Genomic DNA, 13,340 nt, shown 5'->3' on the forward strand with positions numbered 1-13,340 from the left:
ATTAAAATGAAAATGTAAGGTACAACTGTAAAGAGAAGGAGAAAACCTGGACTTGTCCCTTCACGGTTTTCAGTATGGTTACAAGTCATAGTCACAAATCCCTCTAAACAAGACTTTTCTGCACAATCATTCAAAAAATAATAAAACCCCCCACAACCCTTTCTGCACATTATGAAATATGTAAGTAGTTAGTCCCCAATGCACATTTGCCATGGGGAAGAGAATTTTTCAAAGTATGCATCTACTAAAGACTAAGGCTAGCATTTTCAAAGTGAGCTATTAATATGAGGTGCCCTAATTACATCTGTCTCCTTTGAAAAATTCTACTCTAAGTTTTCTTCCTAGTATGGAGGCTCACCGAGAGCTGTAGAAATAAGTGCAGAGCCCAGAGAAATCTCCTTCACATCAGCAACATACTTAATCATGTGACCAGGCCCATGAACTTCAGTGAAATCAACTAAGGCCACAGACCAGTAACTCAGGAGCAACCTACATGGTGCATCACCTGTGCTAAAATGTATCATTCCAACCACAGTCTGTAGTGGCTCTCCCACTCCCCCAAAGATATCAGACTAATGGCAATATTACCAGGTTCTTTGAAGATTAATTCAATGGTCTTCTAGTGCCAAGAGACAAGAGATGTTCTGGGCAATACGTTACATGGCTCCTGGGCTCTGTTAGACAATACTTTACTATGGAAGTAGTTCTAACTAAAGGTGGCAGAATAAGGTCCCTCTTTAGCAAGAGGTCAGTCTCAGCTCAGCTTTGCTCAAAAATAAAAGGAAGACAGGGAAAATAGTGCTAACTTTTAGTAATGATTTGCACAGTGATCCTTTCATGAGATCAGCTACATTCTTGGCATATGAGCTCACCTATATGAATCTCCATCTCTGTTGTAATCACACAATAGATAATCTTTCCCCACCACCTTATCTCGAGCAATCTTCAATGGCTGGTCAACGGAAGACAGAAGATCTTCACAGAGGCTTGGGACCTAATAAAAGAGGAGGGCAAACATTAAGATTCAATGGGGCCAGACTCCCTACTAAATACAGGTTCTGTGATTTGTGAACAGACTTTTAGACTTTACCACTTAACTCACCTCTGCACTGTGTTAAAAAGCTTAAATTGTTTCTAAAATCTATTTCTTTATTCTAAACCCAGACTCAAAATGTTGCACTTATGTTTTTCTCCTACCCTACTTCTCCTCCCTCTCCTCACATAATGTCAGACTGGTATGGTCTAGTAAATTTAAATGCATACAATACTCAGTGTTAGTTCTCAATGGTCTCTTCCTGGTCTTTGTTGGCAAGAAGCTGATGAATAAAGCAAATATTTATAATGGAGTGGAAACCAGAGAGACACTGAGAATAAGCTGTCCATGCTCTAGGACTTATTTTTCACAGGCTCCTACTCTAAATTGAGTTTAGAATATTTTCCAGGCAGCCTGCCAAGCATTAGTATGATGGTTAATAAAAAAAAAATATCAAAATACATCTGCTACACAGGTAGCTTCTAAATGGATCCATAATCCCAGCTGCCATCCTGTGCTTTATTTGGAGAAAGAAACAAATCATTATCCGAGTGTAACACGACAAAGAATTTTTTTACATACTACAGGCAAGATGACATTTTGCAGCATAAAGCTGGGATAAGACTCAGTAGAAGTAAGGGAGCAAGTTCTTTCTCTGGACTCTAGCACAAAAGTGGACACAATCCTCCCCACCAATCCCAGCCTTCCCCCTTTTGCTGGAGGCATTACCAAATTTAAGCTAATATCTGTCCACCCCAGTAGTTCCCTCAGTACACCAGCTCCATCTCTCCTGTACACAGTTTAGAATAGCTATTTGCCATGCTAGACTGTGTTATAGTCAGCCTGATGGCTAGCTACCAAAACACTTTTTAAAGCCACTATTAAACACAACTGGTATATCTTGTGTTTCACTGGGGGAAGAGTTCTAGAATTTGTTCAAGAGTCAACACAATATTTAGCATAAATATAATTTGATGTCACATAAATCTTGTCTATTTTAATTATGTAAGTTGCTTAGAGTGATGTGAGGAGTGTGTTTGGGTTTCTTTAGAGTTCTGTTATTATTTCTTCTTCCTTATGTATACACTTAAATGAACGTTAATGTTAATATATAAATATGCCATTTCATGCTGGCATGAAATCACTATTTAAGCTGATAATACAAGTACTATGCTGAAAGGATAAATTTAAAACATTTCTCTAATAAATAGCTTAAAGCTGACAGGCACATTAGTAACAGTTGATTATGCATGTTAAAAATCAGAACCATCTTGCCTGTCACAAAAATAATTGTGGGGGTTGGAAAGGGAGTTAGGTGCACCTACATTAAATTCAAAAACGGACTTTAAACCAAGACTGCATGTTGTGTTTTGATAGTACTGTATTAGAATCATTAGAAGGGAAGATACCAGGAAGCCTTAAGTGTTGATATCTACAGAAAATGAAATTGTACATGAAAGAAGCTGCTGCTGCACTAGTTAAAAAGTTAAATGAATGTTGAGTGTCCATATCCACTTTTCATGCCCTCAAGAACAGCAGTGCAATCAAAGTAATATGAGAATGACTTGCGCTAGCAAAATCGTCATACATTGCCCATATAATGTGGTGTCCTCTCTCAAAAAAGGAAAAGCCAAGGTATTTGAATTTTACACAAAGTTAATTCAAACTAGTAAAAATTAACTTACCTTTCAAACTGTTAGGCATAGAATTCAAAGAGTTTTGAAAGATCCGTGTAAAAAAGTAGGCTGGGATTTTTAAAGGAACTCAAGGGAGTTGGGAACTTAGCTGCTTTAAAAATCCCAGCTGTAATACACACCTGTTTTCCTACTTCAAACAATCTGTCGTTTGACATACACTAGCTATGGAAGTTGTGGCAGCTATTTAGCTATATTATTGCCCATTAGCTTTAGATATTTGACATCTGAGTCAAGGACTCAAATAAGCAGTATTATATGCGAGAATGTTTCCCAATGAATTTAAATGGCTTATAGGATATTTCCTTAAATATTAGAACTGAGTGTCAGCAGCTGCTCACTACTGTAGGATACAGAAGATCTGCTATAAAACCACTTGGTACAGGGGTCTCAGTTAGGTGATTTATCTACATAGCCTGCCAAGTTAAACACAAAATGGATTCAATTTTTCTTTTTAAATAAATTTCCTCTCAAAATTCAAGGGAGGAGTAATCCAACAAGCTGTACCGGGCATTATGTATGAATTAACTAGAGGTTATGAAACTGCCATGCTCTCAGTGGGACGGAGACACAGGCAAGTAAACAAGCGATTATTTAATTTCAGCAATTATTTGCCTTGATGAAGTCCTGCAATATGAGATATACCAGCAGTTCTCAAACTGCTTTTTAATGGGATTGCCAAAGCTGGTGTTAGACTTGCTGGGGCCTTGCAGTAGGGATGTGAAGGTGTATATGGATAATCGATGAGCCTGGGCTAATAGGTTAATGTGCATAGTTACATGCAGGTCTCTCCCCCCAGCCCACACTGCAGGAGTCAGTATTAGAGGGGGCAGGGCAGTAGGGAGAGAAGAGAGCCAATACTCATAGGGCAGCAGAGGGTGGGGGTAGGCAGTCCCCCATGGGTATATGTGTAACTGCTGCGATTTTCAGCTGTTAAAATGTGTTTATGTAAACATGTAACACCCCTATCTTGTAGTAGAAGATACACCACCACCCAGGCCAAAAACTTAAGGTTTTCATCACTGCATGGCAGGGCTCAGGTTACAGGTTTCACATCTGAGGCCGAGGGCCTGGGGCTTCAACTCTGTCCCCTCAGACGGGGCAGTGGACTTTGGGCCCCAACCCTTAGGCAGCAAGGCTTAGGTGGGCTCAGGATTTGCTTCCCCTTCCTGAGGTCATGTAGTAATTTTTGTTGTCAGAAGGGTGTCATGGTGCAATGAAGTTTTTTATATCCCAGGAGTTCTCAAGGTTCAAGCTGGGAGACTTACTAATTCTAGGGGCCCAAAACTGCAATTTAAAGAGAAAATGTTTAATTACAGGAGTAAAAAAGTAGTGAGCATTTTCTAGAAGAAACTTTAAATTTTCCCCAAAATATACAAATCCAATACTTTAGAGATGGTCATACAAGGAAGATACAAATCAAAAGTGTCATGCCACAAAGTGAAATGAGGTAGTTGTGTACATATGCCCATCTGGTTCTACTTTGTCTCTTCCTCCTCTTCTCCATTAGCTCTTAGTTTTACAATGGTTATCCAGGCAGAGAGCAACTTGAGATGAACTCATCAGCGAAACACAGAGCAATGACAGACATATACAATACGATCCAAAGTGCCTTGGTCTTTCAAGAACTATCCTCCCTCTACCTCTTAAAAGTGGCCAGCTGAATACCTTCCATCTTCTGATCTGCTTTATGGCCAAGTGCCATCCCATTGAGATAAGTATCTAGAAACATGCTGTTCATTTTGTTGCCCATTTAGATGAGTAATAAGGATGTAAACATGATTGGGAGAAGAGTGGTGTTCTTCCCAGACTTCAATTCCAATCCACTTCTGTTCAGATTGCTTTCGTTTGGAATGCAAGTGCAGTAGGAGACCAGCAGAGGTCACTTTACTATTCTTCAAACAGGCAAAACATTAGTTTAAAAAGAACACGGCACATGAGGCAATTCCAATGCAAAATAGTTGCTATGGAGCTACCTGGATTCACAGTGACAGGGTCCCTTGCAAAATCAGCATAAAGAAGCTGTATCTGCTGTTTCTCTGTAATCATTAAATGGTTTAGGCAACATAGCTTCTCTCTGCCAGAAACCACCACAAACACAGCAGTGCAACTGGATGCACTTCAAAGCACAACTTAGCTTAAAGAGACTGCCAAAAGCTCTGGGATGAATAGCGTGACAAAAATCAACTACCTCTGGTTTCCTGGAACACTCTACAATAAGGCTATGTCTACACTAGCGGCTTCTTGCACGAGAAATATGCAAATGAGGCTAAGCGTGGAATATCGCCACACCTCATTTGCATACCTAATAAGCCGCCATTTTTGCAGAAGAGGCTCTTGCGCCAGGAGTTGTCTACAGTGCCCCTTCTTGCGCAAGAAAAACCCTCTTGCGCAAGGCTGCTACGCTGATTATTTTCAGGAATAACGGCATTGTGCAAGAGAGGTTTTCTTGCTCAAGAAGGGGCACTGTAGACAACTCCTGGCGTAAGAGCCTTTTCTGCAAAAATGGTGGTTTATTAGATATGCAAATGAGGTGTGGCAATATTCCAGACAGCCGCATTTGCATATTTCTTGCGCAAGAAACTGCGAGTGTAGACATAGCCTAAGCGGGGAGCTCACTCATATAGAGAAGTGAACTTTTTCTGGTGCCCAATCGAGAAAGTAAAAAATTTCCCAGCTATTAAGAACACAAACCACTGCGCCTTCCAGTCTCAAGGGCAAGATATACTCCTTTGCCATCGCTTTTTAAGGAATACACAGCAATGTGTGTGTGTGTATATATATAAACAGAAAGCCTAACCAAAACAAGATGCCCCACTGCAGACCTTTCTCCTACCAAAGAGGATGAAATACACCACTTGACAGAAAGTAATCACGTCATCTAATGCATTCAGATACTATGGCAACGAGCATCTGAATAAAACTATTAAATGTGGGACAGGTTCAGGACAATTAACTACTTTTAAATTTCTAAAAATTGATTAAACATGGCATTCCTTTCAGTCTTTCAGTTTACCCACCTGTCAAATAGGATACCGATGACCTCACAATGTCGTTAAGTGTTAAAGATAGAGTTTCGCTTTAAGAGCTACATAGGCACTGTCCTGCTCTCTTTGGAGATTATTTGCCGTATTACTTGCACACCTGGCCTACAGCCAGGTAGACTCAATTTTCAGTTCCCATCTTTCTGACTGAAACCAAACCTTTTCTGGACTTCTGCATGATTGTGCTGTCTGACCCTCCCTTATTATCTATAGAGAATGTCAATATTTTGTTTGTACTAACTGCAATTTTTTTATTTCTGCCTTGGCGTACTGTGGTAGAGTTATTCTGAAAGCTGTAATGGAATCAGTTGTAATGATACACTTACTGGATTCCCTTTTCTGGCACAGACTTCCCAAGTGACATAGGCCAGGAAACTTATGCCTCAGTTTCCCTAGGAATAAAATGACTCTTCTACTCCAGAAGAATGTTAAGACATTTAATAGAGCGTTTATAAAAGATCTCAGATACTTCACTGGAGGGGTTACATGAGGGCAATATATTATTCTTACTCAATTAACAGAATATCTGTGTGGCAGAGTCACACAACAGAGCAGTCATTTTATAGTACTTATTAAATCAACTATGTAACATCTGCTATACTACTTTCCCTACTCTGACTGTAAGATACCCCTCCCAACTCCAGCCTGTCCCGTGGTCCATGACCATGCATATTCAGATGGAGTAGAATCAATTTTCATTTAAATGTAAAGTTCCAAGCATCACGATAGCAAAGAAACTTAATTTGCACTGGAAGGATGACTAGTCTATTGTCATCTGGAATTTAAATACAGACAACCTGAATGGCTTGTTCTGTGCTCTGAGAACCCCTTACCGATACCCTCCATTCATTTTACCATGGTATTAACTAGAAAACCTGTTAGACTAAGTATCATTTTGGCAGATGGATGTAGAAATTGGGTAGCATCAAAACACAAACTCATGGTCTACACTAGGGGATTAATTTGAATTAAGATACTTTGACTTGAGTTACACAATTAACATAGCTGAAGCTGCATATCTTAACTTTAATTTTGGCGCTGTCCATACTGCAGGAAGTCAAAGGGAGCACACTCTCCCTTCAACTTCCCTTACTCTTTGTAGAAGCAGAACTACAGGCACTGACGGAGCGCCCTCTTAGTCCAAATTAGTGTGTCTTCAGAAAATCAAAAGGCAAAAATAATGGTCGTCTGAAAAGGTGATCTTATTTTCCCCAATGAATCGGACAAAGTAAGAAAAAATAATTTAGTTTCTACTTCAAGGTCATACTTTACTCTATCTTTTGAGAACTTCCCCATTTACAATGAAAGAAGATCTGCAAAAGACTGAGTTGAGTATGTAATCCTAATTTCATATCCTGGACCCAATTACCACAGTTAAAATTTAATTTTGGCTTCCTCTGCACTTAGACTCCAAGACTACTCATCTGCAGAAATGAGGATTTCAAACAGGTATGACTGCTCCTTTACGTGTTGGTGTTGTATGGAGACCACCCCCAAAGTAAATTTAAAAAAAAAATACATGAAAAGGCAAGTCTCCAGGGCCCAAATTTAGTAGTTCGATAGGGGGATTAAATGGCATTGCTATTCACAACCATGTACCATGGACTGAGGTGGTGGTACTTCTTTTTATTAAAGAGTGGATATATAATGAATGGGTAGCATAAAGGAAAGATAAACTGAATGAAAATGAGACCACCGTATTATAGTGCATGTTGGTTGAACAAGGATCCTGTTGTCTTCTGTGTAACAGTATTCTTCCCCAAGTTACTGAGCCAGGTATTTGGACAAAGTTTTAATTAAGTTAACCATTTTCATATCAGCAGTACAAGTGATCGCCTGTGTTCCCGCTGTAACTGTATATCTTCCACTGCAGCTAGTCAGCCTAATTGTTCCTTCCTAATACTCTGCTTGAGCAACAGAATAAACTGCATAATCAAGAATTAAAGAGTCAAGAGCAGATTTTATCACTAGATAGGATCTAACTTTTAAGAGAAAGACTGTGTATTGATGGAAATACAATAGCTAAAGTGAATAAACCAATTTACACATAATACATTATTTAGACAGATACATAGACAGATTCAAGTTAGTCCTGTGGTATACCCATGCAATTTCTATTGGAGTTGGATGTGCATCACAGAAGAATTCTGCCCCTTTTGTATTAAGGTTATATTTAGCAACATATATATTCAGCTAAAATATTAAGTTTGCAATCTTAATGGACTAGATTGCTGCAAGAGCCTTAATTTGTGCCTTTACAACTATAAGCCTAATGCTTATGTTATGTTAATTTGCATAAAAATAGCATGGCTGTCTATGCTTAAAAACCAAAAGTACAATGTGCACCAGCCCTCTCTAGTAACCTCATTTTGGAAAGAATGTGACAAATTTGGTGGTGTTAAAGATCTGAGGAATTTTGCCCAAGGACGAGAGTTAGAAAGGAAGGCTCATTAAAGTACTAATAAGCCGCAGTTTGACTTAAAAACAAAACAAAATCCAACACACATAACAGTTGGACCTGTCTGCCCTTTGAATTAGAGGACTCTACAACATGCAGGTGTCTGCAAAGATGCAGGATGCATGGAACTGTTAACACAAAAAGCAAACCTCTCCCCAAATTTAAAAACAGAACATTTTAATTTCACTTAAATCTTTAAGACTCTTATTTTCATTTGAATTCTTATAGGACTTATGTCACTGTATGGAAGTAAAAAAAGACTGTCAGCATCAATCAGGAAACCTCATGGATGCAAAAAAGAAGCAGCAGCAGCCAACACTTAGCCATCACTTTCACAACAGTGATCACTTTGGCATAGCACCCAATTCGGACTGGATTCCTTCCATTCTGGGTCAGCATCTAATAAAATTTCATTATAATTCTACTGAGTCATTCGGCAATTTTAGAGTTTCCTGTTCCTGGAGAACACAGGCACAGCTTAACGGATGTTGCGGAAACTTAAAAAGGAGGCCTGGCTCCACTCACTTATGCTTACAAATTACCACTAGTCACTCCCCCCAAATCCAAACATGCTGTTAATCCTTAATTTGATCCATCATATGTCCATGCTCACAAAAGCTACAAGCTTTGTTTATGAGAAACTCAAGTGGACTTCGATGCTCAAGACTCAGATGCAAGTTATATTTCTATTGGCCCACCTTTTTATATATGAGGAGGGCAGGAAGGGTCTAGGATAAATTTAAAATACATTAATTTTAGCTATATATTTAGCATAGAAAGGTGCTTGCCTGACAAACCTGAAGACCTAATGAAATGTTTCTCAACAGCACATCACAGGCAGCGACATGTTTGGTTATTTGGAAAGCACTAAAAATAGACCTTAGGTCTAACCCCTAGGTACCACATTTGAATAGTTAACATAGGTCACTATTCACACCCATAAAACCTTGGCATGTTGAAGCACCTCCTCATTCTGTGCAACTATTGAAAGCTGAAGACTACCTACTATCTGGCAGGCCCCCCAAACTACCTAGATTTTGACCAGTGACCTACAGGAGACGGCCTCTATACCAATTAGACTATGGTTGCTCATTGGATGGCTAACCATTCAATTTTTTATGATGTTACAAATGTGTTTTATAAAGGCAATAGTACTGATCTAATATATGTAGACTTCTGTAAAGTATCTGGCTTGGTGCCACATGGAATTCTGATTAAAAATCAGAAAAATACAATAAATATAGTTGGCTTTTAATTCGCTTTGTCTGAATTAGGTTTCACGATTTCAGGCCTCCAAGCTTCTCAAATGAGACTCAGAAGGCTTCTCCTATAGCAGCAGCAGGGAACAGATGGTCTAGGGGCTGAGTCTGGCCCCCAGCTTGCCTGGATGCAGCCCTTAAGGCTCAGGGCTCACCCCCCTAGCATTGGGGAGCTGGTAGTGGCGCACTAACCCTGACACCTTCCCCCCCCCACTACATGGGGTCAGTAAGAACAGCAGGGAGTAGTGCCTGGGGATGACAGAGGACACTGGGGATGTGTGTGCCAAGTAAACATTGTCCCACCATTGTCCAGACCCCCCACTGCTAACCTGCTCCTGCATCCCCTTCTGCCGAGACTCTACACCCCAATCCTGCTTCCTTGCAGGACAGCTTCCTCCCACACACTGAACCCCTCACTTTTGGCCACCTCTTTCACAGCCTATGGGAGGACCCACAAAATCTACTTGCCTGGGCCCCCTGAGGTGTGCAAGGGGAATGTGCGGGATGTCTTTCTGCTTCTCAGTTGGGGGCCATGTCAGTGAGGTCTTTTCTTTCCCCACCTTCTCACTTTTGTGAAGAGCTGAAGTGAGCTTATCCTTAACACAAGAGCAAATGCACAGTAGGCCTCGACATGGCTTCATTGCACTAAGGACAGATGGTAGGGAAATGGCTTGTAACCCTGGGTATCTCCAAGAAGCATTACAGCTTCTCTACCAGAAGAGACCTCTTTTAAAGCTTTCCTAGAACGAAGATGTGGAAGAGCTGAAATTACTCCCGTTTCCAAATCTTGATGCCAGATACCAGAGAAACGATCTAATTAAGTTGCTGGTGCATGTTCTATACTTTGATGCATATTGTTGGCAAATCTATATCAACACTCATGGAAAGATATTTTAGTGTAACTGCTTGTTTCTTTCTGCACTCCTTCTGTAACATGATTAGTACCTTTTATTTTGGGTGGAACTTACTTAGATTAAGAAAGCAAATTAAAATTTCTCACACTTCTCCTCCTATGACTGATGTTTATTTCTGGACCACCTGCCAAACAGTCAAAATTAAAAATTATATGCAGGTAGTCCCCGAGTTATGCGGATCCGACTTACGTCGGATCCGCACTTACGAACGGGGCTCTCTCGCCCCGGAGCTCGCAGGCAGGGGGACCGCCCAGAGCGCAGCGGTCCTGCCACCTTGACCTCCTGGGCGAGAAAAGCTGCTCCGGGTGCCTCTGGTCTGCTGGGGACCGTCTCCAGCAGACCAGGGACACCTGGAGCAAAGCCGGAGAGGCAGAGGGGTCCCGCACCTCTGAGGCTTTGCTCTGGCAAAGCCTCAGAGGCGTGGGACTCCGCCGCCACTGCTGCTTTGCTCCCGGTGCCTCTGGTCTGCTTGGGGGGTGGGGCACAGCTAGTGCGCCCCTCCCCCCTCCCCCCCCAGTAGACCAGGCTTTTGTTGTGGACCCTGGGGTAGAGCAGCTGGGGTGCTGCCGGGTTGGTCCTGCAGGGACCTACCTGGCAGCCTAGTTGTTCTGTCCCAGGCTCGAGATTCAGCCCCTGTTGAAACTGATCAGTGGCTGATTCCAGGAAGCTGGGGACAGAGCAATTCTGCCTCCAGCTTCCTGTAGTCAGCCCCCGGTCAGTTTCAGCAGCAGCAGCTGAATCTGGAGCCAGTTCCGACTTACATACAGATTCAACTTAAGAACAAACCTATAGTCCCTATCTTGTACGTAACCCGGGGACTGCCTGTACTTAAGATGGAACATTGAACCTTTGATTCTCATTGTGAAAAGAAGTGGTGTTGTGCATATTTACTGTTTTGATTTCTGGTATTTAGATCAGGATTGAACAGCTTTAAAACAAACACAAAAAAGAGGGTGTATACTAATGGCAGGAGAGCCTATAGAGTTTAAAACAGTGTTTCTCAGCCAGTGGTACGAGTACTCTTAGGGGTACTCAAGAGAAGTCCTCAACAACTGAAATTTGAAGAAAACAATTTGTTTAAAATTTACAGCACTTTATTATTTTTGTATTTTTTACACCCAAAAATGTCATTACCCGCACATGATTAAGTTATTCAAACAAATGTGTTGCAATGGTAGAAAAAAATTGTGTCAAAACTGTAGGTACTAGGAGTACTTTTTTTTTAAAGGGGTACTGTTATTTAAAAAAAAGATTGAGAAACACTGGTATAAAGTACAGGACTATCTATCCAGCTGCTATCTTGGTACACTGTCTCACAATTTGAATTTCTTACTCAGTTTACCTAGGCTGCGCCTACATTACGAGATGAGGTCCAATCTGTTATGATTGGAAAATCACATTAACCAGAAGTCAAAGTCAAAAGTCTGTCCCCCTCCACTATGGGGAAGTATTCCATGTAGTTCAAAGAAGCACGTCCCCATTAGGGAGCCTGTCATCGACTTTGAGAGTGATGCACAGTGCCTAGCTCTCGCACAGTGCCTGTGTCACTTTGCATTCTGGGTTATACTCCAAGTGCAAGCTTGGACCAAAACTATGCAGCGGGTAGTTATGGGTTCAAGGTCAGCATCCCATAATACACTGGTCTGCTCCATCTCCCCTGGTGAAAAGACTGTTCAACAGGAAACAGTCTTTTCACTCCTTTGGGCCTTGGTTGTCCACACAGATGCCACAGTAGCGCAAGCATGACACGCACCCTCACCCATGGATCCCATTGTGCATCAATGCATTGTGATGTTGATCTCTACCTTGGTGCACCATTTCAAGACAGCAAGCACAACCCATCAGAAAGAGGACAGAGGGGGGAATCTCCTGTGTCCCAGGATGCCACAGGCATGCTGTACAGTCACACCCTTGCATTCAGTGATATGGAAACACAGCCAGCATTCGATCCTATTGACAAAGTGGAGTACTGGTTCTGGTGCTGAGAGACGAGAATAGACAGGCAGGACTGCATAGGGCTATGGATACGGGACAATCAGCAGTGGCTGCAAAACTTCCAAACGCACAAGATCACTTTCACAGAATTTTGTGAATTACTTTCCTCCACCCCTAAGCATGGGGACACCTGAATGAGACCTGCGCTGACGGTGAAGAAGCATGTGGCAATTGCCCTATGGAAGCTTGCAACGCCAGCTCAAGTCAGAGCGGGGCAATCTGCAGTGGAGGCTATTGTTATACAGGTAGCCAAAGCAATCAATACCATTCTGCTATGGAAGGTAGTGACCCTGGGAAACATAGGTGCCATAGTGGATGGCTTTCCTGCTGTAGAGTTCCCTGACTGCAGTGGGGCAATAGATTTAATGCACATCCCCATCTTGGCCCCCAACCACCTTGCAGACTACATAAGCCACAGTACTTCTCCATGGTGCTGCAGCCGCTGGTGGATCACTAGGACTGTTTCATCAACATGGGATAGTTGGGAAAGGTGCCTGACACCTGCATCTTTAGGAACTTCTGGCTCTTCAGAAATACAGACACAAACTTTTTTCCCAGACCAGAAAAACTAAATCAGAAGTGGAAGTGCCATTAGTGATCCTTAGCCACCCAGCCTAGCCCTTGCTCCCATGGCTCATGAAGCCATACATGGGCAGCCTAGACCCCAGTAAGGAGCAGTTCCACTATAGACTGAACAAGTGCAGAATAGTGGTTGAACATGCTTTTGGGCATTTAAAGGGAAGATGTAGGAGTCTGACTAGGTTGGACCTCAGTGAATGCACCATTCCCTTTGTGGTGGCAGCCTAGTGTATGCTCCATAAGCTTTGAAAGCAAGGGAGAAGTTACCTGGGGCGGTGGGGGAGGCTCAGGCAGAACACCTTACCAGAGATTTTGAGCAGCCAGATACGAGGGCAATAAGGAGAGCACAGTGCAGATCAGTCTA

At 41.8% G+C, this 13,340-nt stretch overlaps 1 protein-coding gene across 3 annotated transcripts in view; it reads right to left on the minus strand.

Moving 5' to 3' along the window:
* Positions 1 to 13,340, minus strand: part of CAPZB (capping actin protein of muscle Z-line subunit beta) — a 129,846-nt gene that overhangs the window by 65,766 nt on the left and 50,740 nt on the right. For all 3 annotated transcript variants that reach the window (XM_006115053.4, XM_075906480.1, XM_075906481.1), the window contains exon 3: positions 873 to 994. In XM_006115053.4, the coding sequence (XP_006115115.1) occupies positions 873 to 994 (122 nt within the window). The remainder of the gene's footprint in view (positions 1 to 872; positions 995 to 13,340) is intronic.

The sequence above is a fragment of the Pelodiscus sinensis genome, chromosome 23, assembly GCF_049634645.1.
Source record: "Pelodiscus sinensis isolate JC-2024 chromosome 23, ASM4963464v1, whole genome shotgun sequence".
NCBI classification, from domain to species: Eukaryota; Metazoa; Chordata; order Testudines; family Trionychidae; genus Pelodiscus; species Pelodiscus sinensis.